We start from the raw sequence: 27,535 nt of genomic DNA on the forward strand, positions 1-27,535 counted from the left end.
ATCGAAATTAATTGCATGTTCATAAAAACAGAAATATATATGGAGAATGTTTTTGTCTCTCTCTTTTTGTGCTTTTTTTCTTCTTTTTCGGTTCCGTGTCTTACTTGTTGAGTTGCAGAGGGTTGAGAAAAGCAAGATAAGAGATAAAGATTCGAATGCAGAGGCCTTTGAGAGAAAGGGAAGTGTGGAGTGCGTTGGTGCTGTGATTTTAAGCTAAGCATAAAAGAGAGGGGAATATGCAATGCAGGCAAGGGCAACAGAAAGTTCAAATGAAATTTTTGGGCTGTTAGTGTGTTTGTGTGAAATACCCATGGTTTTGCAATAATTACCGATGCTGCCATTATTAAATCTGTACACCAATTCAACCTCTAGAAACCTTCTATCTCATAAAATTGGTCATGTATTTGCATTTCCATCTACCAATTTATCCGGTTCACTTTTATCATTTTTGAAGTAATTTTGATTCACTGAACTCATTCTTACTCATATTTACCTATAAAATAAAACTGATATTTATTATATAAAAGTAAGATTCGTATTTCATTAATTTTTTCTAACTCAATTTCTATTATATTTCTCAAAACTTATGATGAGTCAAAATATGACAAACTTTGCTTGTGGGGATGAGGGAGTACTATATTTGCTAATAGTTAAAAGGGGAAATCATGCATAGCAAAAAATCTTTTTGATATCCTACCAGGTACGCTACATGGATATTGCATTTGAGAGTTGGATTGATTCAATGCTTTGGGAGTTGGAGATGAACCAAAGCTCGGATAGTAGTTGTGCTTCGACTGAGAATCAATTGGTGGGAAGATGGAACTCATAGTGTGTGAATCGATCATAGGCTAGTTTGTGTCACCTATTTTAGATCATTTTGTATGATTTAAATTGTGACTAATCCGCAGGAATAGGGGATTTTGAATGGTGGATTTTAAATAGTGCATATGTGGATTCAATGAGAGAAACCAAACCTATAAGATTTTATTTATTTTTGTTGAAAACATTATGCATAGTGTGAATAAAATAAAGTGCAAGAGTAGGTTGAAATAAAAAAATAAATAAAAACTGCTCGGTGGTTGCTCGGTGCACGCACGGCCATGAAGCACCGTGCGTGCGCCGAGCTGCACTCGGCCATGCCTGACGGCTATTCACAATAGGTGCCGTTGCAACCGTCGTTCCGCTCGGCGGCCGGACGGAGTGCCTGTTGTAAAAAAGCTTATGACAGACAATGTAAATTTAGCTCAATTTCAATTGGTAGTCAGTTCGAAAATTAAAACTTCATTACATTTCAGAAATTAAATGTAATTGTAAATGTTGTGAACAAATCGAGAGCTCAAATAAAAAAAACTATTTGGGGAGCAATAGTCTCCCAAATTAAAACTCAGAGCTCACAAATCATCTTCACTTCTTTCAGTGATCTCCTGCACTCTTTTTCGCCGTTCGTAGGTGTCGCAGCCCACAAGCATTGCACAGTGTCTGCAATAATTATTTCAGAAATACAATAAATCAAAACTGAAATCTTAAGTTGGTGCAAAAACGTGCTACTTATATAAATTTAAACAAGAAAACTTAAATTAGTAAAAACTGACCTGTGGACCATCAGGACCTCTCCTCCAAAGAGGAGTGCTCTGAGAGCCACAGACTTTGCAAGCTTTATCGTCTACCATATGTCTTTTACGGGTAGACGTGGTTGTAGTAGTATTGTGAGGGACAGAACCCTTACGAGCAAAGTAGTTGTAGGTTGAAGGTGCAACTCCTACAACTACCGATGACGATGAAGAAGAAGAAGAACTATTATATGGTACAATATTCCAGTTTCCCTGTCCACACGAAATATGTATGAGGTTAAAGAATTTATTTTTGGAAAGCTTAGAAGGTATTGGAAGCTCAGACAAACATGCCAGAAATAAAGTTTTCATACAATTGAGACTTTGCACATTTGACAATATTTTAAAATAAATTAACAAATTTGATTATAGAGATCGTCGGCCTAAAATTTATTTTGTTGAGGTACCAATATGTATATATAGAACAAATATTCAGCGTCGCGAGCTTAGCGCAGATTGGTTCCGGGGAGCAGATATTGCTACAAGAACAAATATTCAGTTAGTGCGGAAAGGGAGTAAAAATTAGTACCATATCGTTCACTTTTTGCACGCAGCTTCTTCGTCATTTGGTTCATCGTGATTCTCGATATAGTAATCCGATGGTCCCAATTTTAAGGTAAGGTCGATCTCCTTAAATTCATCATTTTTCGAGTGCGAGTTTCCATTGCGTTTATCCATTATCTGCAGTTAAGATAATGTATACAATTACTAAACCATGAAAGAAAAAGTAAGTAGAGTGCACATTTTATCTATAAATGGTGTACTGGCACAGCAAAAATTACTAAAATGAAAAGTAATTTTTAAGTGTATGAAGGATAAATATGAAATTTCAAAGTTTCTATTTGTTATAAAATAAACTAATTACTAATTAAAAATTTAATTTAAGGAGAAAAATTTTGTATACAAGAGAAAATTTAACAAATCTATGAATGACTTGCAAAATTTGATTAAAAGGGGAAACGCCAAAAAAAAGTGAAATGTGAAAAACCTCTCCAAAACCGAATACATGTAAACAGAAAAAGTGTGTTCAATAGTAAAACAAATAACATATAAGGGAAAAAAAATTATGAATGAAAATTAAACAAGAAATATATGATTGCTTCAATAGTAATTACTTTTTTTTAGATCTATAAGCATGAATCAAAATAAACATAAATCTCACTCTTAAAAGATGCATGTATATATATACGACAAATAAAACATCTATATATACGGCAATGAATATATATGTGTATTCAATGGTAAAGACAAAATAACATATACTAAATCGACAAAATATAAAAATCAAACATGATACATATTCAATATTCGCTTTAAATTATGTTATAAAAATACACGTATAATGATCTGTAATTATTTTTTTAGATTTATAATGAATCAAAATAAACACAAATCCCACTCTTAAAAGATCTTTGTGATGTATACATAGCGACAAATAAAAACATCTCCATATACGTGAATATATATGTGTATTCATCGGTAGAAAAAAATCATATAATGAAAAAAAAAAACCTGGAGAAAAAAAATTAAACATGAGATGTGATTACTCTTTTAGATCAATCAATAAGCATATAAGTGAATCAAAATAAACATAAATTAGATTCTTGATAGATACTTATGAACATCATTACTAATTTTAATCCTTTTAACTATGTATCGATTTATTTCAGATTGATCATGAAACAAGATCCATGATGACAATCTAAGATTGCACCAACACTAATGTTGATATTCACATCCATTAATTAATTTATCTTTCCAAATAAACTACAAAAAGAACTTTAAAACAGAAGAATATAAGCACCTCTCTCCACACACACGCACACACATGAAAGAACTCTAGGAACATATATATGAACATAACACACACACACAGAGACTCACATATATTAAAACTAAATGATGTGGAGATAATAAGCTCTTCCTTCCAATGGAGACAGCTGCAACTGTGAGTCACAAAATATTTGCAGAAGATACAATAGAATTGAGGATCGAGGCCTCACTATTTAGAGAGAAGAGAATGAGTCTGATCTGTCATTTCTAAATAAATGTGTAAAGTAAATTCATGGCTGTTCATTAATGTGTATGCTTTCTTCTGCAATAAATGTGTGAGTTTGCTCATACTCACAAAAGCGATGATTATTTAATTATCATATTAATCTATTTATGGATTTTAAGATAGTTCCAAAATCCAACAGCATTGCACTCGATTTCTTGATTTCAAAACACAACTAGAAGCTTGAAATTATATCCACTTAATTTCTTTCACATTTTAGGTTCTGTAAATGATCAAATTAAGATAATATCAATTTAATTAAAAGTTTATAATTGTTAGTTTCAGTTTATATGTAGAAGTTGTATGATCAAATCATGCAATCTCTACTTAATTATATGCTTAATATTTTAGATCCAGCATAATATGGCATGTTTACTTAATAAAAATATACTGTAACATTATTATATATTAAAAAAAATTATGAAGTTTTTCTATAGCGATTTTATATCACCACTCTACATTGCTATATTTACGTATGATTGATCCATGTAATTTGGTTATAACCAATATTATCTTTTTTAAATATTTATTATGGGGATCAAGATTCATTTTCTTATTTCTAAAACTTTATAAAACATTTATTTCTAAACTATGATACTTTTGATGGCATAATACTTTAATTTTATTGATTAAGCAATGTTAAAACTTAGTAAAAAATTGGATCAATTAAACTAGGCATACTAATTTCCAAAATCTCTATAGTGAATCTTAATTTCGTCACTTCAAATCGTCGAAATCAACTGTCAAAAAGCAAAACAATAAATTAAAGTCGGGCAACGATATGAACAAATTTATTTAGCCAGTTGACCTCTATAAGTTTGTTGAGTTATATACAGGGATAATATGCTAACCAATTAACATTACCAGAGCAAAATAAAATGTCAATGAGTGGGACATAAAATGTCAATTAGAATACACTTATAAGTAAATTGCAAGTGCCAAGGGGGTTGAAGTGCATCATAAATTTGAAAAGTCACACTAACGGATGCATTATTCTAAATGAGTAAATATGAACTTTTTTTAAACCCAAACTAATTCCATTTTATAATAAATATCTCAAACATCATACTCCCATTATAAAGTGATAAAAACAAAAAAAATAAAAATAAATCCCAAACTAATTCCATTTTATGAAAAATATCTCAAACGATATAAAGTGTCAATAACAAAAAAATTCTAGCTTCTTGTATTGTACAAATCAATGATGTTTTGTTTCTCTTCTTTTTTCACTCGCATGATCGTATCCCAACAAAGACATTAACTGTATCTATTCAACTTCTAGTATTGCTCAAATCAATGATGTTTTGTTTTCTCTCTTTATTTCACTACGATCATATCCGAACAAAGACATTAACCGTGTATCTATTCAACTTCTAGTATTGTTCAAATCAACGTCGTTTTGTCACAATTTATGGAAACAATTAAATTTTAAATTCTCTCGCTAAATCCTCTCGTGTGCAAACAAATACATTAATTGTATATTTAGTTTCTAGTATTGCTCAAACCAATGTCGTTTTGTCACAAAATTTATGGAAAAAAATTTAAAATTTTTGTTTCCCTCTATCCTCTCGTGTCTCTCTATATTCTCATGTATCTATCCCATTGTCTCTTTGCAACCTTCTTTTTTTTTTTTTTTTTTTTTTTCAACCTTCTTCTCCGGCAAAGGCGTCATAAAAGGCGGAGTTTGGGCTTTCAAATTTTGAGAAGAGGCTTCTTTGGGGACGGAAGAAGAAGAGACAAGTTGAATTGGTCTACTCTCTTCGGCCTCCGCCCTCTCATTTCTCTTTGCAACGGTTAGGTTGCAAGGCTTGGGATGCTGTCAACAATCGGCGAACCATGCGCGATAACAAAGTATCCGAACAAATACATTAACTATGTATCAATTCGGTTTAGTGTTGCTCAAATCGCCAACGTTTTTTCACAAAATTTATGGAAACAATTAAAAATTCAATTTCTCTCATATTCTCTCATATCCAAATAAATACATTAACGCATATCAATTTAGTTTCTAGTACCGGTCAAATCAACATCATTTTGTCACAAAATTTATTGAAAAAATTAAATTAAAGAAGCTTCTTGGAGATGAAAGAAGAAGAGACAAATTGAATGGGTGTATCTCTCTTCGGCCTTTGCCCTCTAATTTTCTCTTTGCAACGGTGATGGGTTGCGAGACTTTGCCCGGTATCGCCTATCGGCGAAACGTGAGGCGATAACAAAGTGTCCGAACGAATACATTAACTATGTATTTAATTCAGTTTCTAGGTGTTGCTCAAATCAACATCGTTTTGTTACAAAATTTATGGAAACAATTAAATTCCAACTTCTCGCTCTCTATGACTATATCCCCCGTATCAATTCGTTTTGTCACAAAATTTGTGGAAAAAGTTATATTTGATAAGAACCCTTTTTGGAGACGGAAGAAGAAGAGGCAAATTGAATTGATCTATCTCTCTTCGGCCTCCGCCCTCTCATTTCTCTTGCAACGATGATGGGTTATCCGACTAGATGGTGTCGGCGATGGGCGGACCCTACGGGGAATCAAAGTTTTATGATGAAGAAATACCCCATATACACGAAAACAATGCTGCCTAAATTTCCCGAGTTAATTAGAGACTTAGAAAAACTGAAATTTATTAACATTAGTTACATGTTTTAATATTTGACTTCTTATTAATTTTCATGTCTTTTAAGACAGATTCTCACTATATAATTTAAGAAGTAGCGAGTTATTAGGGTTTAGGGGAAATTATCCAATGGGCAGTGGTGGAGTGGTGGACAATGTCAGTGAAGTTGCTCGATAAGCAGCCAGTGTAGCAAAGATGTATGGTCCAAGTCTTCAATAGCCATCTTTTTACAAATATTGTATCATCAATACAAGTCAATGTCATTTCAAATTACTAGAATCGCTAGTTTATTTAGTCATATCATCTTCATCCCAGATAAGTTTGCTACTAGATGTCACGCAAATTTTAATTGGTTTGAAATTTTTCACAGTGAGAAAATTTTTATAAACACTTAAAATTGATGTATGTTTTCTCTATATTAGAATTCCGTTATGAATACCTGAACTGACCTGTATGCTGCATGTAATTTCTTTGCTATCAATCCTAATAAAAGTTACCAAATTCACAAACTATCAACAACTTAACAATATATACCAAGGTCATTTTCCTTCAACACTTGGCACAACCAAGATTTCCAAAATGTATTTCCTTCACTTGGAACCAATCAACCAAATATTAGCAAGCAGTTTCAACATCAGGCCAGAGGCTATGTACATAATTCACCACTTGAGAGTTGAGACAAAAAAACTAAATACATAACAAAAGTTGCTGGCAGCAAAATCTTCAATTTGCAAGTGATGATCACAGCATGGTATGGCCATATATGGTTGCTTGAATGCTTCTAAACCGTGCAAACAAACTGGGTCTGGGTATCAATTGGAATCCCTTGTGGTATGCCAATACCATCTTCATCATTCAATTTAGCAGAACATGAACTGATGCCCAATGTATACCTTTGTGGCATCACTTCTTCGTATGGCACGTGTTCCTTCATCGCCTGCAGTTTCAGAGATGGTGAATGTTTAACAACGAAAACAAATATTTGATCAAGTTCAGTGAAAATGTTTACCTCCCAGTCATTGAAGTCAAGTCTGAATATGAACTGGTGGTTTGCAGCTACTCCAGTCCTGATTTCTTCTGCGCTTGGACCATTTCTTGGAGCTGCAACGAATTAAATAAGAGATATAAATGACAAAATATAGCTAAAAAGTTTTGCATGAGCAAGAGATGGTTACTTACCGACGACTCTAGCACCAGTCTCGTCTACATATATATGAACTCTACCGTCTTTTACTAAGAACAACATTGCAAACAAGTTCTCAATAGTCTGTGAAAATGAATCCCTGTTTAAGATGAGGCTTTCAACTCCAACTTTTTTCCTTCTCTTCAAAACATCAAACATCGCATGAATGTTTCGATCAGTGTCTGACATCAAATCTACAGCAATCTTGAACTGTTGCAGAAATACAAGAACTAGTCAGATAATTATGCATAAAAATGAAATGAAAGCTTCATACAAGCAATAATGTTGAAACATGAGCTTGTCAAATGCTATATTTTTCAAATACTAAGATATACTAGTAAACATCAATGCAGAATGGCTGAACAATGAAAACTCATCAATCCGACCTCTTCTGGATGCGTTCTCTTCAATGATCTGGCTCGTTTTGCACGAACAACTGGCTTCCGTTGCTTGAGCACAGTTAGCATAGGTCCGTTCCTAAGGCAACATGTGCATACACTTTGATATTTATAAATGATGTTTTCATGTCATTATGAAGATGAAATATATTTGACTTACATTGTCCTGCAGCCGGAACCACTCATGAAAATAGGAGAAATGCAAGAGCCAATATCTAGCCACGAGACATTATAAGAGTTATCTGAGAGCACATTTTGCCTTTTCAGCAGCCCGAATTGTTTGATCAAGCAAGAAACAAACTCCGGTGGGGTAACACATACTGCAGTATGTGATCTAACAGAGTCCATTAATATGTTGGTCAGGCCTATCAAGGCCTCTGCATCAGCTACCTGCTCTCGCGGCTTTGTTACTGCACATTATAATTTATACATTAGTGGATCGGATTTCCATTTAAGCAGGACGAACAAGGTCTCAGTGTGTAAAAACCTGGGTATTTCAAGCAAAAATTCTCACACTCTGAGAGCTCGGAGAAGGTAAAATTGTAAAAGTACAACATTGTTTCACTACTTTACAAAAACATTAGACTTTAATCCCATGAAAATAAACAAGTAAGCAAACACACAGTTGTGAAAGTGAGTAAAAGTACCTTGTGTATGGATGGTTTCTACTTGGTTCATTATGGAGATGAACTTATTCGATGTCGCATTTGCTATTTCATCTTTGTTCTCTGCAAGGTAGAACGAATGAAACGATGATTAATGATAAAGTAATAAAGGTTTAAAGTTGAAAATATATGTACCCTTGATGCGGTTTTCGATTTCACGGTAGCATGAACGAATGGTCCTACTTTTCTCCTCCTCCTCCTCCTCCTTCCCCATTGCTCTCGCTCTCTTGGTGTGTTCGTGTTTGGGTGTGGCTTATGTATGGTAGGTAGACTCCTCGGCCAGAATATGAAGAGTCTGCTAAATGTATCGAGAAAAGTGCCACGTGCGACGTGGGTATAGTACGCCTTTTTGGCTTCTCATTTTCCCTCCAAAACAAACACACAATTACTCCAAATAAAATCATTACTCTAAACTTCAAAATTTGAAATAAATTGCATTAGAATTATCTGAATTAAAATTTTAACTCATTTAAGATTTAAATTATTTCTCTCTCATTTTCCTCTTTTCAGCTTCTAGAACAATTTTGACCATTTTTATTTATTTTCATCTCTCTTATCTTCTTTATTACGCTTTCTTATTGTATCACTTCTCTCTCTTCATTAATAATCTTATTTTATGCTAAAAAGTCAACTTGACAATAATTAGATTGATGCTTCGAATGATAAATTTATTCTTACTTTATTAATTTTTGGGGAGTATTTAAATTTAATCGTTTAATTGATTTATACATATATATATTTTAGTTTGAAATAAATAAAAATGTAGCATTGCATACGAAATTTTATTTTTATTTTATCAAATTTGAACTGTATAGACATATTTCTTTCATCTAAAATTATTATATAAAATTTGAAATATATAAAATCCATATAAAGATATATTTTTTAGAATATAAAACAAATTATTCATATATCTAAAATTATTTTTATTTTAAAACACATGCTAAGAGAGAGAAACGAGAGGATATATGCTAAGTGAGAGAAACAAGAGGATAAGAGAACAAAGAGCATAAAAGAGGAAAATAAGAATAAATAGAAATGGACAAATTTTCATTTGAGAAAGATTAAATGAGAAAGAAATAATATAAAAAAAGTAAAAAAATATCTTAACTAAATTAAAAGTAAATGAGACCTCTAGACTCTAGCGCAATTTATTTTCATAAAATATCATAAATATGCATCCTACCTTCACTATATACTCTACTCAAATATGCAGTTCACTTTTACTTCGATTGCTTGGCTTTGCGATTTGCAAATAATTTTGCAAGATCCATTATACTACTACTGTATTTACTTGGAATTAGTTGGACCCAAACCATTCAGATCCCAAAATTATTTTTGTTTATTCGACGTCGATGAACTGGTGTTCATTTAAAAAGAGTCCCTTTTATGTTGCACATTCAGTTTACCCAATATTAATTAATATTGTCCATGAAAATGTTAGATAACAACAGTACCAAATATGTATTTTACAAAGTTATAGTCGTAAGCATCGTACATATATTTATAAAATCCTTTTTCGAACATTATATTGTACGCATACGATTAGTACGCATTACATGAACAGATGAAAGTAAGAAACTACATAAATTAGCCCATAATATTTGTATTTTCAAGGCCCGTTATGTATCCGAACAAAAAAATGAAAATACATCTGATTTATTTATCTTATTGAATAAATGACTGTTTTTTTTTTATCTCATTGCAAAATACTAGTACAACTGAATTATTTAGGTTGTGTTTGGTTCCAAGAAATTCGGACCTTGGAATTGTCCATTGTTCGGTATCACAAAAATATGTAAATTTGGAATTAAATCCAATTCCACACTTTCCAATTTGATAATTTAAATTCCATAATCGGATCAGATATGTAAACGGGTCATATAAATTGAAAAAATTAGACCCCTCTCGTCTTTTCGCCCTTTTAGCATGGTGTTGTGTCTAATAAAACAACGTCGCATTTGGTTTGTTTCCTTGGAGGTCTTAATTTTTCCTACTCCTTTTTGTATTTCTATTTTTAATACTCTCATTTAATTGGTCGGCCATTAAGTTGATTCTCTCCATAGTAAGTAATTATGTATCATAATTACTTACTCCCTCCGTCCCCGATTAAAAGTCACACTATGACCGAGTACAGATTTTAAGAAATGTAAAGAAAAGTTTGTTGAAAAAGTTAGTGGAATGTGGGACCCACTTTTTTATATTGGTTTTATAATAAAATGTGAGTGAGATGAGTTAGTGGAATGTGAGACCTACTTACCATTTATGGTAAAAATGAAATGTCTCTTAATTGGGGACAGATCGAAATGGAAAAATGTGACTCTTAATCAGGGACGGAGGAAGTACAATTTTATAATGCTATTCACTTTTTTTTATTATTTATAACACTTGTGTAACAGAAAAATAGAAACCAGTTTAATAATAAATGCATAGGTGTGGTATAATTGTATAAAGAAAAATATAACAAAATATGAAACTGAATTCTTAATTTTGAAGTGCTAACGTACGTCCAATCTCATGCTATCATGTGGTACGAAACATGCAATATTGTAAACACTGAAATGCAATATATTTGTAGAAGTAATAGATGGATTTCGGCAAATTGCATTTTAGTTATAGATAGATTGGATTTTTTATTGTTGAGTTTTACATTTTACATATAGACGGTTTAATTTGCATTTTATATATAGACGAATTGTATTTATATGTAATTTATTTTGCATTGTAGACAATTTATGTTAAAATGCAAAACTCAACAATATAAAATGCAATATGCATTTCCGCTAGGGGTGTCAAAATGAATATTGGGTATTGGATACCCGATATCCAAACCCGAAATATATGGTAATTGGATATCCGATACCCGATTTTTTAGGTTTCGGGATCGGGTTTGGGTATATGATTTTTGAATTATTGGGTATCGGTATACCCAAATTACCCGAATTACCCGATTTTCTAATTTTATTTTAAATTTTAATAAATTATTTATTTATTCTATTATTTTAAAAATTAAATAATTAAATTTTAGTAGTTTTTTCTCTCTTAACTTCGAACTACTACAAGTTTGTATAAAAATTCGAACTACAAGTTGTATTTCTAAAAGGTTGTAGCTAATTTTCTTTAAAAAAAAACAATTAAAATAAAATAAAATAAAAATCCAAAATTGGGAGTGGATACCCGAGTCGGGTATCCGGGTATCCGAAATAATTTTCGGATTGGGTATTAGATTTTAAGAAATTCGAGATCGGGTATCCGCGGGTACCCGATTTGACAGACCTAATTTCCGCATATATAGAGCTTCACAAGTATATTGCATTTTAGTGTTTACAATATTGCATTTTTCGTGCCACATGGCAACACGCGATTGGATGTACACTAACATTCTAATTAAGGATACGCCTCAATACTCCCCTATATTGCATTTAGACAATTTATGTTAAAATGGAAAACTCAACGATAAAAAATCCAATATGCCTAAAACTAAAACGCAATATGTTGAAATCCATCTATCACTTCTACAAATGTATCACATTTTAGTGTTTACAATATTGCATGTTTCGTGCCAAGTGATAGCACGAGATTGAATGTACGTTAGAACTTTAAAATTAGTTAGCATGTTATTAGTATATCCGGACCCTATTATTATAAATATTTCACTTTGAATTTAGTTAGCTAATTAATTAATATCTTTCTAAGTTAAAATTTTTATAGTATTTTTTTTGTTAAACATACATAATTTAATTTTTTCCATAAAATTGTGCTATATTAATATGAGATGTGTTATATTGCTAACTCACTCTTAAATTGTTAACTACAATTAAATGATAGGCATTGAATCATTAAATCAAGTTATAATATATCGATACAATGCAAAAAAAAATGCCAATTAGATCATTATAACTAACTTTTAAAAAATATCTCAAAACTTTAAATAATTATAACTATCTCAATTCATATTATTTTTTTACACAAAATATATCAAATAAAATATAATTTTATAAGGATTCTAAGATCTCACTTGTATATGTTCCGATGTCAAAATTTGAAAAAAATGCTTAAATCTATACATATATAAAAGGCGAGTTTTGGGACGTTTTGAATAATAATTTTATACTAGGGATGTAAATGCAATTGAGAAAAAATGAGGCGTTACTTATGTCTAACTCTTACTAATTCATGCGTTTATTTAGATATTTAGATTAGATTAGATTAGATTTAGTTTAATATAACGGTTACAAATGTTAATTTTCAAACGGTTATTAAATCACATAATAATAATAATAATAATAATAATAATAATAATAATAATAATAATAATAATAATAAACGTATGTAACTGCCATTTTAGTTTTGGAATTAATGCATGCAATTCAAATTGACGGTTATATCTTTAAATTGGCTGATTTTAATTATAAATGAATACAAGGTTCTGGAAGATGCTCCATTTTTTTACTATAAATAAATGACATTTGATAGCCTATAACACATTCATTATCTTTTTTCCATTCCATTCTTCACGTGACTCGGGTTTTAGGTATTCTTTCTATTCTTCATCAATATTATTTAACATGAAATTAGTTTATGCATGAAGTTATTTCTACATTTGTCTATTGATTTGTTTTGTACCCTCAATTCGCTTTATCAAATGTTTTGTGATTGATGCTTTTCTTAATTGTTTTGATCTATTGATATGTATTTGCTACCCTAAATTCAACACTTCATCACTTTATATGCTTATATTTTTTTTGTATTATATTATTGTATGTGAGGATTTTGGTCTTATTCTGGTGTCTTTGATATATATTTATATATTATTTCTATAGCATAAATCTAGGTTCCTATCACATAATTTTTAATAGAAATAAAATTTAAAATTTTGATGTTTTTAGTTCTTACCAAAAGAAAAAAGATTGTCATCATGGAACCACTATACACATTGCTAATTGATCCTTTGATCAACATCCTTCCATTACCATTGCTAATGGAGTACTTTGTGTGTAGAGATTTACACATTTTATTGTAGATTTTAGAGATATTGTTCCACAAATTCATTTTCTGTTGTATACCGAGACTTACACCGAGTTGATTGATGAAGGATCATTCAAGAAATGTTTTAATGTTGAATCTTAGGGGGAAAAGTTAAGGCTGTTGAGAAATTATTTGTTCTACAAATTCATTTTCTGGTGTTTACGGAGACACTCTTTATCAAGCAAGAGAGGGATTAGTTATAGACTATTGTTTTTCTTTGTTTACGCCTTTTCCCACTCCTTCTTTTGTTAAACTCATATGAAGGAAGCTATGTGTCTTGAATATTAATTGCTTGAAGTCAAGTGGAGAGGATGAGCTAATATTTTAAATTTTTTTGTTAAGTTGGTCATGCAATTATATTAACATGTATTTTTATAGATTAATATTAATAAATTGTTTATGTCAAAATGATACTCCGTAGCATTTTTCAAAAAATGATTTTGATCTATTGATACGTTTTTGTAGGTTAATTTTAACAAATAATTTATTTTATTTTCTATTTGAATATGTATAATTATTTATACTATTATACAAATTAAAAGAATATACAATGTGTCGTGCATCGCACGGGTGAGAATAATTTGAATTGTATGATGGAAAAATATTTCGTCGTGCATCGCACGTGGGTAATACTAGTTTTCATAATAACCAAGTACTTACTACCAGTTTAATGTCAATGTAACTATCATAATATGTCAATATAATACATATACATTATGTTGACATATTCAATTAATCATATTGATATGTTTAGTATACACTATATTGACAATTTGATTTAAAACTCTAATTTTGGTAGTTTTCTTATCTTTTTAAATTTAATTAATAATAAAACGAAATTACACATGAGAATTTATAAATCATTAGATCTCTACAAATCTTAAGATTTTGAATTAGTTATAGTTAGCAATTGAGAATTTATAAACCATTAGATCTCTACAGATCTTAAGATTTTGAATTAGTTGTAGTTAGCAATTGAGAATTTATAAACCATTAGATCTCTACAGATCTTAAGATTTTGAATTAGTTGTAGTTAGCAATTAAAAGTTGAGTTAGCAATTGATCACACACCTAAATAATACTCCCTTCGTCCAAACTAAGTTGAGTCGAATTCTATTTTGGGATGTCACAACTAAGTTGAGTCATTTCCTTTTTTGACAAAAAATAAAACATCTAATCACTCTTATTTTATTCCATTACCTACTTTACTCTCTCTTTATTTTCTTACTTTATTTATCTCTCATATTTTTCTACACAATTTTTTAATCTCCGTGCCCAAAAGTTTTGACTCAACTTAGTTGGAATGGAGGGAGTAGTACTATAGTCTATATACACTATATATGAGTTGCGTTATATTGCTAACTTTTTAAGTTGCTAATTCTGCTAACTTATCAATGCAGTGTTTTGAAAATGTCAACACGATGACATTAAAATGTCAACATATAATATCTACATAGTATATTGAAATGTCAATAAAATTATGTGTTTACATTTTAATGTAATCGTGTTGATATTTTTAATACATTGCGTTGATGAGTTAGCAACTTAAGAAAATTAACAATTGACCACAACACATGTATTATACTACTTAGTAATTATAAATTTCATTTCAAATTTCAGACTATTATTTTAGTATATTTAAAAATACTATTTTGCATATATTAATATTATTGTGTATATATATTATTACACTTCCATTTCCATGTTTCAAAAAGTGTTGTTAAACTAATAAAATTTTACTATATGAAGAATCACCTTAACAAGTTAGTAATCAGTAAACTAAACCCAATTCAATGCGACGTCGTTTTTGCACAGCACCATGCTGCTATTATCGTCCACAGCAGAGGATGCACTTCAACTCTCCCTTTGCGACTGCATTTTCCCAATCTTCTGATTCGCCGTGTTTCCTGCCGCCAGCTAGAACATCGGAAAGCAACCCGTCGTAGTGCGAATCATCTGCTCCGCCTAGTTGTTACGCCATCACTTGTGCTCCTGTATCCGAGGTATTGCTCACTCTTCATCTAAATTAGCTCCAATTTTATGCTATGATTGAAGTTCTCAAAATAACTTGTTAATTGCTGTAATTCATGAATACTGTTTGTTTTCTATATGATTTATGTCGATGTTTAGTAATTAGTACTATAAAGTATAAATTTCTCTAGTAAAAGCTGATTGTTTTACTGAAATCGATTTGGTTGTATTGATTGAGAATAATACTCCAGAAACATATTTTAAAAATGGATGCTTTCAGTAGATTGGGAAAATGATACGTATGAACAATGTTTGGTAGATTAGGATGCTTTCAGTAGATTTGGTTCATTCAATGAGTTATGTCCTCCTATAATGCAAGTGTGTAAAAGGGGATTTGGAAGGCTGAATCAGGAGAGTGAGTTATGAAGATGGAAAAACAGAGGTAACCGAGGTGATATAATCACATTTACTTGAGCACATGTCCATAACTATATCATGAAATGCTTGATGTATTGTTTGCAAGTGTATATAAAATTTACATAAGTACTATTATAATAATTGGGCTTTGGCAAGAAAAAGAGCTTCTAATTGATTTAGTACAGCATTATACGGTCAATGCAAACTGATAAAAAAATGACAATATAATAACTTATGAATTAGGTGATACATTTCTGGGATTCCTCTCCTCTCTACTCCCTACCCCAAACACCAAAACAGGCCTCTTCGTGACGTTGGAGGGATACATTTTATGGGATTTCTCGCAGCAACCACTTTTCATATTGTCGAAGCTTTTGCTCCAATGATTGTCCTGGAAACCATTATTTGTTTATTATTTTTATGGGGTTTCTTTCTTTATATGGTGTGAATTGTGATATGGAGTGTATAAGACAAGATTGAGTTTTATGAATGTTTTTTGATTGAGTGGATCAGGTCCAATACCAAGTCTTGGGACGATAGTGCTACATTGGATCAGTCTCCACTTATGAATCATAGTCATCCTCTTATAACAAAATTGATCTTAGGCTATCTCGAGCTAGTTTAATCTTGATAATCTTAGATCAATTTAATTTGAGTAACATCTCTCCACACCACTGTGCTGCTTATCAAGGCAAGATGAAGTTCTTAAGTATATTCTCTATTTTCTGCATATCAATGGCAGGTATACCTTCTGTTCTGCAGTACATAAGTCATAAGCGACACGTGGTGTTGTGGTGCATATTCATTGCATAGGTAGATCAAGTAGCCTTGAAAATAAAGGGGTTTCTTTTCCTTCTCTGTATGTGAACTTGAAAAATTGTGATTCATGTCATGGTATATAATTCTCTAACTATGATGGTAATAGGTGAAGGAAGTATAGCTTCAGAAAGTCAAAGTCAGGACTGTGAAAGTATAGCAGCCAACTTGGACTATTTGTAAGCATCCCACTAGTACTATGTTAAGGACCTTCTCCTTAACTGCGATCTGCAGCGTGTTTGCGGCGATCGAAAAGTGTTCCGGCGCCCTTCGTCGGGTCGGCGGAAATAATAGTTTCGAGTTTTGCGCGGGTTTCTCCCGTCGGGCAACACCATAACTAGGCGGCTGATAGAATACTCCGGCGTCCAATCTGGATCGGCGGAGAGAATCCAAATTAGGATTGGAAAACATACGTTATCTTTGGGAGAAATAATAATTCATTAATTGGTTGAATGAATGAATACAATATCTCCTATTTATAAGACTAGAATACGAAGAAACAAATATCTAAACAAATATAGAAAAGATACGAGTAAATCAAAATATAACTAAATAATTGGGATTTCTAAAGATATGATATGAGATCGTATCACACTATTTGTTTGTGTATATAGTAGTACATGTATAATTTGGTCTTCAGTGAATATTCTCTATGATCACGTTGTTTGATAAACTGAAATAAAAAAATTGATAGCAAAATACAACTGAATTACTTACTGAACTTCGTAGGCAGTAATTTTACATTTCTGATATATAAAATGCAGTATACTATACAACATTCAATTGAAGCCTAATTGTTGTTTGCACTATTTAACCAAAAAAATCGCTGAAGAAACATCATCTTATTTAACTTGAGTTACATTTCTCATTTGTATTCATATTATTTGGTCTTCCTTTCCAAAAATTTTCAAAATATACTTTTACTTTTTACAAATTTGATAAATTTCTTCCGCTTCAGAAGCTGAGCTTAACAGATTCATACATTTTCAAACTTCCATTGTTTACAGATTATCGAATCTTTTATGGAATATATATAACAGTCAGTTGATTTTTAGCATATCTTTTTTATAATTAATTTTCTGTTTTATCAATTTAAATTTGAATCTATTTGTTTAGATTATATTGTGTGGATGGGTTAATGATCCAGATATTGAGGTAGGCATCCAAGGTTGAATGTGTGGAGTGGGTATATGCAAGTTATATATGCATTTTATTTTTAAGCCACATACATATATCTCTAATTCTGGATGAAATGGTGAACATGCAGATAAGGTGTTTGATATAATTTCTAGTTTAAACACCAACATATGTTTTTAACTACTCGTCTCGTGTAAGATACAGTTGGAAGGTTATTATACACGGAAGGCTGCTTATGCTGAACATGGGAGCAAAATAATGTAAATACCAAGTTTCTTTTATTTTTTACAGATTCATAGGCTTTTGTTTTGTTACTTCAACTAAATTGAGTAAAAAATTGTGTTGTTACTCTATTCAGTTTCTTATGACTTTGATGCCTTTTGTCTTTTTAAGCCCAAATCCACAATCTTCCCGAAATTGCTATAAACCAACATAATATTTGATTATGATATTTCAAGTATAGATACCTTGGATGAATATGATATCTATTGAGCATTTTGATTATTTTAGGAAATGAGAGGTCCTAGAAGCATTGAGATATGGAAGATGGGTGCTGTCAATTATTTGGAGGCACTTAAGCTGCAAGAGAAATTGACATCTGATAGAAAAACACACAAGATCAAAGACACCCTTCTGTCTCTACAGCATCCACCCACATTCACTCTTGGCAAACGGCGGACTGTTCACAATGTATTGGTTTCCGAGGCTGAGCTCAAAGCAATGGGAGCAGAGCTTCACTACACCGAAAGAGGAGGCGACGCTACATATCATGGTCCTCATCAGGCCATTTTGTACCCTATTATCTCCTTGAGAGATATTGGGATAGGGGCCAGAAAATACGTGGAGAATCTTGAGTCAACAATGATGGAGTTGGCTTCTCTATATGGCGTTAAAGCTCGTGCTGGAGAAACGGGTGAGACGGGGGTTTGGGTTGGCCGGAGAAAGATTGGGGCGATTGGGGTTCGCATATCTTCTGGAGTTACATCCCATGGTTTGGCTTTCAACATCGATCCTGACTTGAACTACTTCAAACACATTGTGCCATGCGGAATACCAGATAAAGAGGTCACATCTTTGCAAAAGGAGGTGGGGCTGGGGCAGAAGCTTCCTTCTGAACAAGTCATTCATGAGCAATTGGTTTCATGTTTCACAAAAATATTTGGCTATACTGATATTACATGGAGAGACAAAACATCGGTATCCTCGGATGGTCATGAATGAACCGCAACATACTGAAAAGGGTTAGTATTTTTTTTCCCATCTTTGATAATAATATGGTCCTAATAAACGGCCTGCTGAAATATATGCGTTTCCTCTGGTTGGATCAACTGTTATATTTTTGTTTGGCATAATTGAGTTTTAGTTGATTGTGCATCCATGGTTGGTTGGAATATGTGGAACCCTGTTTTGTTTATCACTAAGAAGTTACATGTAGTTGAACCCAAATAATGCGTGTTCACTTGCACTAGTATAAAAAAGAGAAGAAAATCTAATAGGAATGTGTTGTTAGCAGCACATGACTCATGTTCTTTATTCTTAGGGCCCGTTTGGAACACGGAATTGGAATTGAATTGGAATTGGAATTCTATGGAATTGAATTGGAAGGAATTGAATTCTAATTCAGGTCAATTCAAATCCTTTGTTTGGCAAAATGAAATAATTGATCATATGGAATTGAATTCAAAAATTTGAATGTTTGTGAGTTGTGTGTGTGTGTTGTGTACTATGTGTGTGAGTGAGTGTGCTGTGTTTGTGAATGTGTGTGTTGTGTGCGTGTGCAGTGTGTGTGTGTGTCTTTGAGGATGTGTTTAGTGTGTGAGTGAGAGAATGTGTGCTGTGAGTGTGTGTGTGTGTGTATTTTCTGCGTGTGTGCGTGTGAATGTGTGTGCGTAAGAATGTGTGTGAGGATGCGTGTTGTGTGTGTGCAAGAATGTGTTGTGTGTGTGTGCAATGTGTGTAAGAAGGTATGCATTGTGTGTGTAATTTGATAAATATTTGGAATTCCACTATTTTTGATATGGAATTCAAATTGTGGAATTGGAGGATTTGGAATTGTAATTCAATTCCAAATCCAAAATTTTTAATTTTTATGATACCAAACAGTAGATTTGGAATTGAAGGCTCCAATTCCAATTCCACACCTCCAATTCCATATCCCAAACACGGCCTTAGAATTGCCTTCAGAAGGATAGTGCATTTGTCCTACTTTGTATCATGGAGTAAAAATGATCAGATAAAATAATACGATTAACAGCAAATTAACTAATAGTAGTAGTAATTTATATTAGTACTTTAGTATTAACTAAGAATTGATTATGATTGGTTGAGAATTTGCAACTATCATACACTAAGTGACCTAAATCAAGAATCTTGTTGTTAATCTTACTAAACAATAGTTTTAGCATATGCAAGTGGGATAGGGTAAAATGGGACAGGTCATGCGCATCCATACATACACTACACACATGTAAATAAACATTAGACATCAGTGTGACTAGTCAAATTGCATTATTTGACTCAAATCTGGTAGCCTGGAAATCAGCCTCAATATATATTCGAATATTTTATAAACAAAACATGTTTCTGTCTGGCTAAAGCACGAGCTCAGCTAGCTACAAGAAATGGGCAAATGCTCACACTATAACTACTACCATTCTCAGCCTTTTGTCATTTCTACCTATCCCTATTTCAGTTTTCTTGATAAAAGATGAGTAACAATCACACAACAAAACTTGTATTTCTATTCTTGATGCTCTTGCCTTTACTCCTCTCTACCTCTGCTGTGCATGTAGCCAATGCAAAACCGCAGTGGAGAAAGCTGTTACTCTCTTCAAATTCACTATTCGTGACCAAAGCCAAATCAAGTGGATCCACGCTGGAGCCGGAGAAAGCAATGGAAAACGGCCTGAGGAAACAGCCTCCAAGCGCTTCAAATCCGACTCAGAATAAATGAGGTGTTGCAGTAGGAGAAGCACAGATCAGATAATGATCTAATTCTGTCATTTTTGCACTTCCCTTTCATATTATTTGTCAGATTTCTTAGCTTAGTTCTTAGCAAGAATTTTGAACTTAGCCTTAGCTCAATAGGATTATCTCTTTTCATTTTTCTTTCCATATAAGAATTCGTTTCTCTTTTTTTTTCTTGCATTATTTGTAATTGTAGGGGTCTAGGGCAAGAATGAGATGAAGTATCTAATGAAACTTTTACTATCATCAAGGATTAATGTTTGTTTTACTTAAAAATTGTAGTACTATCTTGCACTAGGTATGTCGTAAATCTATATATCTTCTTGTTCTAGTTTTATCTTTTGTTTATAGGTATTTATGTGCATTTAGATTTAATCAAATCTAAATATGTAATCATAATTTTTTAAAAGTAAAAATAAATGACGAAAGTTTAAAAGCATTTGCAATTTTGCACTGATCCATGCGGATACCCACAACACAAATCTTGGTTGGCTTCAGAGCTTTACAGAGAGGAGGAATATTTCCTAAAGCATACATGGGTGGCAAAGACCTTTTTTGAATCTTTTGTCTTTACATGTATTGTTTATCTAAAGAATAGATATCATTTCTTCTTTCCCTTTGTTTTATACTTTTATCAAATTAGACCTGACCTATGGTCTATGGAGCAGAGGAAGAAAATGGAATGGTCGATGTTTTTACCAGTAAAATGTTTTATATATTGAAATCAACATGAAAACAAAATTTTCCAAGAGAACTGATTTCCAAGATCATATGATTGATTAAAGCATTGAGATATTTGTTTTGTTGAAAATTTGATTTAGAGCTGACTAATTTGATATGTGTTCTATTTGCTCTATATCGAATTTCAAGCATTGAAAAATGAATTAGCCAAACATGTAGTGTGGTTTTTTCAAATGTCTTGGTATCGGGCCTTAGATTTTGCCTACTAGTCATGGGCTGGCCTCAATATATGTATAAAAAAGTTCAGTGATATTCCTGATAGTTATACTATAAGGGCATGATTGGTAGCTAGTAAAAGTCCATACACACACATAAAAGCCCAAACTATGCGGAGTTGTATCACTTTGTCGACTGCTTGGTAAAGGCGGTCGAAATCAGGCGACCCGGCACAACACAGTCGGATCTCAGGGATATCCAAACTAAAATCAGCATTCCTTGCAATTCACTATCCCAGAAATTCTGAGGTATTACGTTTTCCTCGCTTCATCGATTTGTGGTTTATGCAATTTATCCCCAAATTACCCTCTTTTACAGTTGGAGATCTGACCAACAGAGGCGGACCTTCCAATTAGTGTTAGATGGCGAATTATCGACCAATCCGACAACCATCAGGTACGTAGGTCACCCCGAATTGGCCCCTCCCCAATTCCTTCCCGATCGAGTACTTCGACTTCACGTCCTCAAACCGCTTCCCAAGTATGTTATTCGGCTCCAATCTCTGATTCGGAGTGTGGGGAGCTGGAATTGGCGGCGGCGGCGGTTGCTGAGCTTGCGGCGGCGGGTGGTGGCGCTGCCTCTCAGGGATGGGGCGGTTTTCGAATTGGGCGGGGAAATCGGTTGGTGGTTTTTGGTAAGAGTGATGCTAAATGGCCACATATGGCTGGCCATAATCAGATTTTTAATAGAAAATTGGACCCATTTCAATCAAATTTAATGCACTTAGAGAGTATCAAAATTTCCAAGACTATTCTACCCTTTCCTTATAAATATCCAGAAATATTTTCTTAGCTCTCTATAAGACACACTCTTTATACGTAACATTTATTTTCTTATTTGCTCAGATTTTTGTTTATAAAAAGAATTAATAATATTAAGTAAATGTAGTGGAGTATAATTTAATATTATAATTAAATATATATATATATATTTAATATATATATATATATATATATAGGATTGTGTTAAAATGACAACACCTCTTAAAGTAACATCATACCACCATTCCTAGCCAATCATTTGTACATGTGGACGAATAATAAGCTGCCATGTGGCAATCATAAAAATTGCTCAAGGGTAAATTTTCACGGACTGCAATATCCAATACACTAGGATCGCAACTTTTCCCGATTGCAATATCCAATACGCTAGAGATTGCGAGTCTTAGCGTTTATACTATTGCAGTCTAGCATATATAATATTGCAGTCTAGCGTGGTGTCACATTGTCATTTTAAGAGTGTTGTCATTTTAACTAATATATATATATATATATATATATATATATATATATATATATATATATATATGGGAATGTTATATTGCTAACTCAATACCTAATTGCTAACTACAACTAAATAATAGCCATTAGATATTTAAATTAAGAGCCTAGATCATCAACCACGAAATGTCAATACGATCAACAAAAAAACGTCAATAAAGCCATAAGATTAATTCCATAAAATATCAATAGGGGTATTAATGTCAATTAACTACATGTTTAGTTATAACTAACTTTTAAAAGAAATCCCAAAATGTTAAATTCATATAACATATATCAAATTAAAGATAATTTTATAAGGATTCCAACGATATCATACATGCATATGTTCCGACGTCAAAATTTGAAAAAAAATTCAAATTTTTTTCAATTTTTTCGTAAAGCAGAAATGTCAACATACTATATAAAATATGTCAATATAATACATGTAGAATGTCAATATAAGCAATGGGTTAAAATTCTTAAAGCATTGTGTTGACATTCTCAAAGCATTGTGTTGATATTTCCGAAACACTATATTGACATTTTCATCTAAAACCCTAATTTGGCGTTTTTTTTTAATCTTTTTTGATTTTATTAATAAAAACGAAAATTACACGTGGCAAATTGTAGACCACACGTTTTCTAAAATTCTATGGCCTTAAATTAGTTGTAGTTAGCAATTAAGTGATGAGTTAGTCAACTTGATCTATATATATATATATATGGTAGTGATAAAATGCAAACCTATATATTGTACAAACTCCAAACTATAATCTGGACCGTTAGAAAATGTCAACGGATGATTAAAATACATCAACAAAAAATGTCAACACAGCTTTCAACACATTTTCAACACAACATCAACTGCTGGTTGACATTGTGTTTCTACTATATTAGATATTGCAGTCGTGGTAAACTGCAATATTGTTGTGGTAAGACTGCAATATTCAATGAACAACACTGCAATCTGGTAACGTAAAATTAGAAATTTCCTATTTTACCCCTCCGTGTTTTTACACGTGGCAGCATGACAAGCACACGATTTTCAGATCCAATGGCCTAAAATGGTGGTATGGTGTTACAATAAAGAGTGTTGTCATCTTAATACATCCCTATATATATATATATAGGGATGTATTCAGGTCAGAACGCTAAGTATAAGTAAAACTCAAAACACTTGCAGTCCATTGGATCTTATGATCTAACGGTTAGATTAATGCCACGTGTCATCTAATGATGTAGAATTTTAGACTAATAATGTAGCTCGGATAATAATGTAGCATTTTAGTTTAATAATGTACAGTTTTAGTCTTACAATGTACATTTCTAGTCTAATAATGTACCTCGGCTAATAATGTAGATTTTTAGTATGATAATGTAACTAATCACAACCATCCAATCTAATGATCCAAGGGCTGTGATTAGTGCTGTGTTTTACACTAAGATGTTGTATTTGACCCTAACACACACCTATATATATATATATATATATATATATATATATATATATATATATATATATATAGGGAGTGTTATATTGCTAACTCAATGCTTAATTGCTAACTACAACTCAATAATAGCCATTAGATATTCAAATTAAAGGCCTAGATCATTAACCACAAAATGTCAATACGATCAACAAAAAACGTCAATAAGGCTATAGGATTAATTCCAATAAAAATTAATAGGGGTATTAATGTCAAGTTAGTTATAACTAACTTTTAAAAGAAATCCCAAAACTTTAAATTCATATAACATATATCAAATTAAAGATAATTTTATAAGGATTCCAACGATATACTACATGCATATGTTCCAACGTCAAAATTTGAAAAAAAAAATCTAGAATTTTCGTATTTTTCGTACATTAGGGTCCTATTGCCCCTTAGAGTCTATTTCCTTCTTAATATCAACCATTAGATTAGTATGATGGACGGATTAGATGAAGCCTCACAAAATCATCCCGTGTTGCATTATTAGATTGTTTCTGTGCATTATATGGGTAAAATTGTAAAACAACCATGAATTAAAACGGAAGGAGCGAGATTTCAGTGGGATTTTCATAGACCTTCCATCTACACTCTCTCTCTCTCTCTCATTCCAACCGTCTCACTCCTCAAACCCACGACTCAATCTCGTCTCCCCCAATTCCCACCCATTTCCAAACCCTAGCCGCCACTTCCTCCCACCAAAATCAATCCAGAAGACGATTTTCACCATTTATTCAACCCTCCGACGCCGTTTCACTGTCGAAAATGCACTCACCGTCGATTTTCGTTGTGAAGAGCACCGTGGATCGACGATTCACAACTACAAAGTTTCGGATTTGTTTTGAGCGTGCCGCCGGTCGTCGATTAAAGAGGAACTAACGAAAACGGTGTGCTTCAAAAATCCCTTTCTTGAGTTAGAAACACTCCTAATCGTCGATTGTCTACTTTTAGGAGACAATGTAGTAGGCGATTCACAGTTTTTAGCGTCCATTGAACTTCGATTCGAATAATGCACAAAAGTTGTGGTTGTTTTCTTTTGGAAAATATGAGATTGTGAGCATTTGATTTAGGGTTCTTCCCATTATTGAAGTGTGTAGTTGATTTCTGAGTTATTTTTTTGCTTCGTCGATTTTAGGGTTCAAACCTTTACTGATTTGGTCGTTTTTGTTTTCGATTCTGTAAAATTGCGTCGTTTTCGGTAGCTTTCTGGGTTTGTAGTGGATTTGGATTCAAGAATGAAACTGATGTCGATTTTGTGTCTTACAGAGAACAAATGACGAAGAGAGACAGAACATACACAAGCCAACCAACAGATGACGAAGGTTACATACTTGGTGCCCCTGTTTTGATGCATTATTTGTTGGTTTTGTGAATTATGTAGGCTAATCTGTGCATTATGATTGGTATTAATTTCAATTAGGCATTATTAGTTTGGTATGTTGCATTACACATTGGACATTACTGCATTAGTAGTCTGATTTATTGCATTATAAAATGAGAAGTGGTGTTTGGTGTAGTGAATGTCATTTAATTTTGTGCATTATGTGCTGGAATGTGAGCATTACTCTATTAGGTTTTTGGCATTATGTTTTCACTGACTATTGGTTTATGCATTACACAAAACACAAACTTATACATCTCTGTTTGCTATTATGTACTACAGCATCTAAGCAATGACGAACTGCTTTTGACCAAGCGATTGACGATTTGATTCCAATCGCCTTAGCCCAGAAGGTGCTAAGGCGACTTGGAAATGTTCAGAATTAAGGTTGCTATTGCGCTGCTGACTTCCGCACATAACTCCAAAGGTGCAAACAACCATAGATATGCCACCGAGTTTTGGAAGGAGAGGCCGCCTAAGTTCAGTCTTCGAGAAGTGGATCGAAGAGTATGGGCTGAATTGATTGGAGTAGCAGTCATTGAAACGATATTTACATTATTTTGAACAATGTAGTTTTTTTTGGATAATGCATTTTAGAAGGTAGAAAAAACGACTTATTTGTTGGCCAGTTTTGAACAATACATAGCTCTTGATAACTAAAGCATATATAATGTATGTAATGATTCAAGTAATGCCAATGTACTGATTAATAATGTGAAAAAGGCTAACAAGTTAACTGGATTTTGATGAACACTTGCTAGGCTTGTTAAGGATTAATTGGAGAAATAAATCGAATAATGAACATAATGTGCTTATTGATGACCTGATCCAGAAATGGAATCTACAACAAGTTTATTCGTTGCTTGCAATAATGTACATATTCGTGAATGATAATGTACGGTAAAAGGTTAATAATGCAAGCTTAATACATTTTTTTGTAATATAAAGTTAAACGCTACAACTAAATAATGAAAACATCTGTAATTGTAATGCACATTAACGGTCTTAAAATGCAAATTTACTATGCATAAAACGTTTAAAGTGATAAGTTAACAGCTAGAAAAAAATAATGAACAATTTCTTCACTTATAATGCACATTAACGTCCAAAAAATGCACATTTGTTATGCATAAACTGTTGGTTTTAATAAGACTAGACCGAAAATGAAAACTAACAATGTTTGTAGGTACAAAAAACATCAAGATTTCCTCTTTCCCTTGCAAAGCTCTTTCTCCTTCGCCATCTCTTTAAGCATTGGACAGTTTCTAGAGTCGTGATGGCCCATCTCATAGCACGCCTTACACTGTCTAAGAGGTCTTTTCGCCTTCTTTATAGCCTTTTCTCTCTTTGAAATCAGGCGGCTCGCAGAGCTGCTAGCATGACCCTCGCTCGACTTCTTGCTGCCTTCCCTATTGCATACGACAGAGTACCAAGTAATAACACCGTCTGTCTTCCTCATGCCTTGTTTGCGCGTATCAAAACCAACAGCGCGGGCATATACATCGTAGAACGCGAAACCAAAATCAAGCGATTGGAACTTCTGACCAACCACATGCTTCAAATCTGGAAAACA

The 27,535-nt window shown here is 32.6% G+C and overlaps 2 protein-coding genes across 8 annotated transcripts; one reads left to right on the forward strand and one right to left on the reverse strand.

Annotated features, from left to right (window-relative positions):
* Nucleotides 1-6,949: 6,949 nt before the first annotated feature.
* On the reverse strand, nucleotides 6,950-8,798 carry LOC125203701 (non-structural maintenance of chromosomes element 4 homolog A-like). Its single transcript, XM_048102113.1, has 7 exons — nucleotides 8,672-8,798; nucleotides 8,519-8,599; nucleotides 8,032-8,281; nucleotides 7,860-7,950; nucleotides 7,470-7,683; nucleotides 7,300-7,391; nucleotides 6,950-7,227 (listed from the first exon to the last, which is right to left on the reverse strand). Exons 1-7 carry the CDS (start codon nucleotides 8,748-8,750, stop codon nucleotides 7,072-7,074), a joined length of 963 nt encoding a protein of 320 aa, XP_047958070.1. The 5' UTR covers nucleotides 8,751-8,798; the 3' UTR covers nucleotides 6,950-7,071.
* A 6,582-nt stretch (nucleotides 8,799-15,380) lies between these two features.
* LOC125207792 (octanoyltransferase LIP2, mitochondrial) lies at nucleotides 15,381-21,140 on the forward strand. 7 transcript variants are annotated; one of them, XM_048107279.1, is made up of 6 exons: nucleotides 15,381-15,567; nucleotides 16,695-16,765; nucleotides 16,878-16,947; nucleotides 18,110-18,165; nucleotides 18,416-19,146; nucleotides 20,698-21,140. In XM_048107279.1, the coding sequence occupies exon 5, from the start codon at nucleotides 18,419-18,421 to the stop codon at nucleotides 19,124-19,126; it is 708 nt and encodes a 235-aa protein (XP_047963236.1). In that variant the 5' UTR covers nucleotides 15,381-15,567; nucleotides 16,695-16,765; nucleotides 16,878-16,947; nucleotides 18,110-18,165; nucleotides 18,416-18,418; the 3' UTR covers nucleotides 19,127-19,146; nucleotides 20,698-21,140. The 7 variants fall into 7 exon arrangements, with proteins under 7 accessions (XP_047963236.1, XP_047963235.1, XP_047963237.1 ...); XM_048107278.1 differs by lacking the exons at nucleotides 16,695-16,765; nucleotides 16,878-16,947 and adding an exon at nucleotides 15,915-15,977; XM_048107280.1 differs by lacking the exon at nucleotides 16,695-16,765.
* Nucleotides 21,141-27,535: the final 6,395 nt, after the last annotated feature.

The sequence above is a fragment of the Salvia hispanica genome, chromosome 2, assembly GCF_023119035.1.
Source record: "Salvia hispanica cultivar TCC Black 2014 chromosome 2, UniMelb_Shisp_WGS_1.0, whole genome shotgun sequence".
Lineage (NCBI taxonomy): Eukaryota > Viridiplantae > Streptophyta > Magnoliopsida > Lamiales > Lamiaceae > Salvia > Salvia hispanica.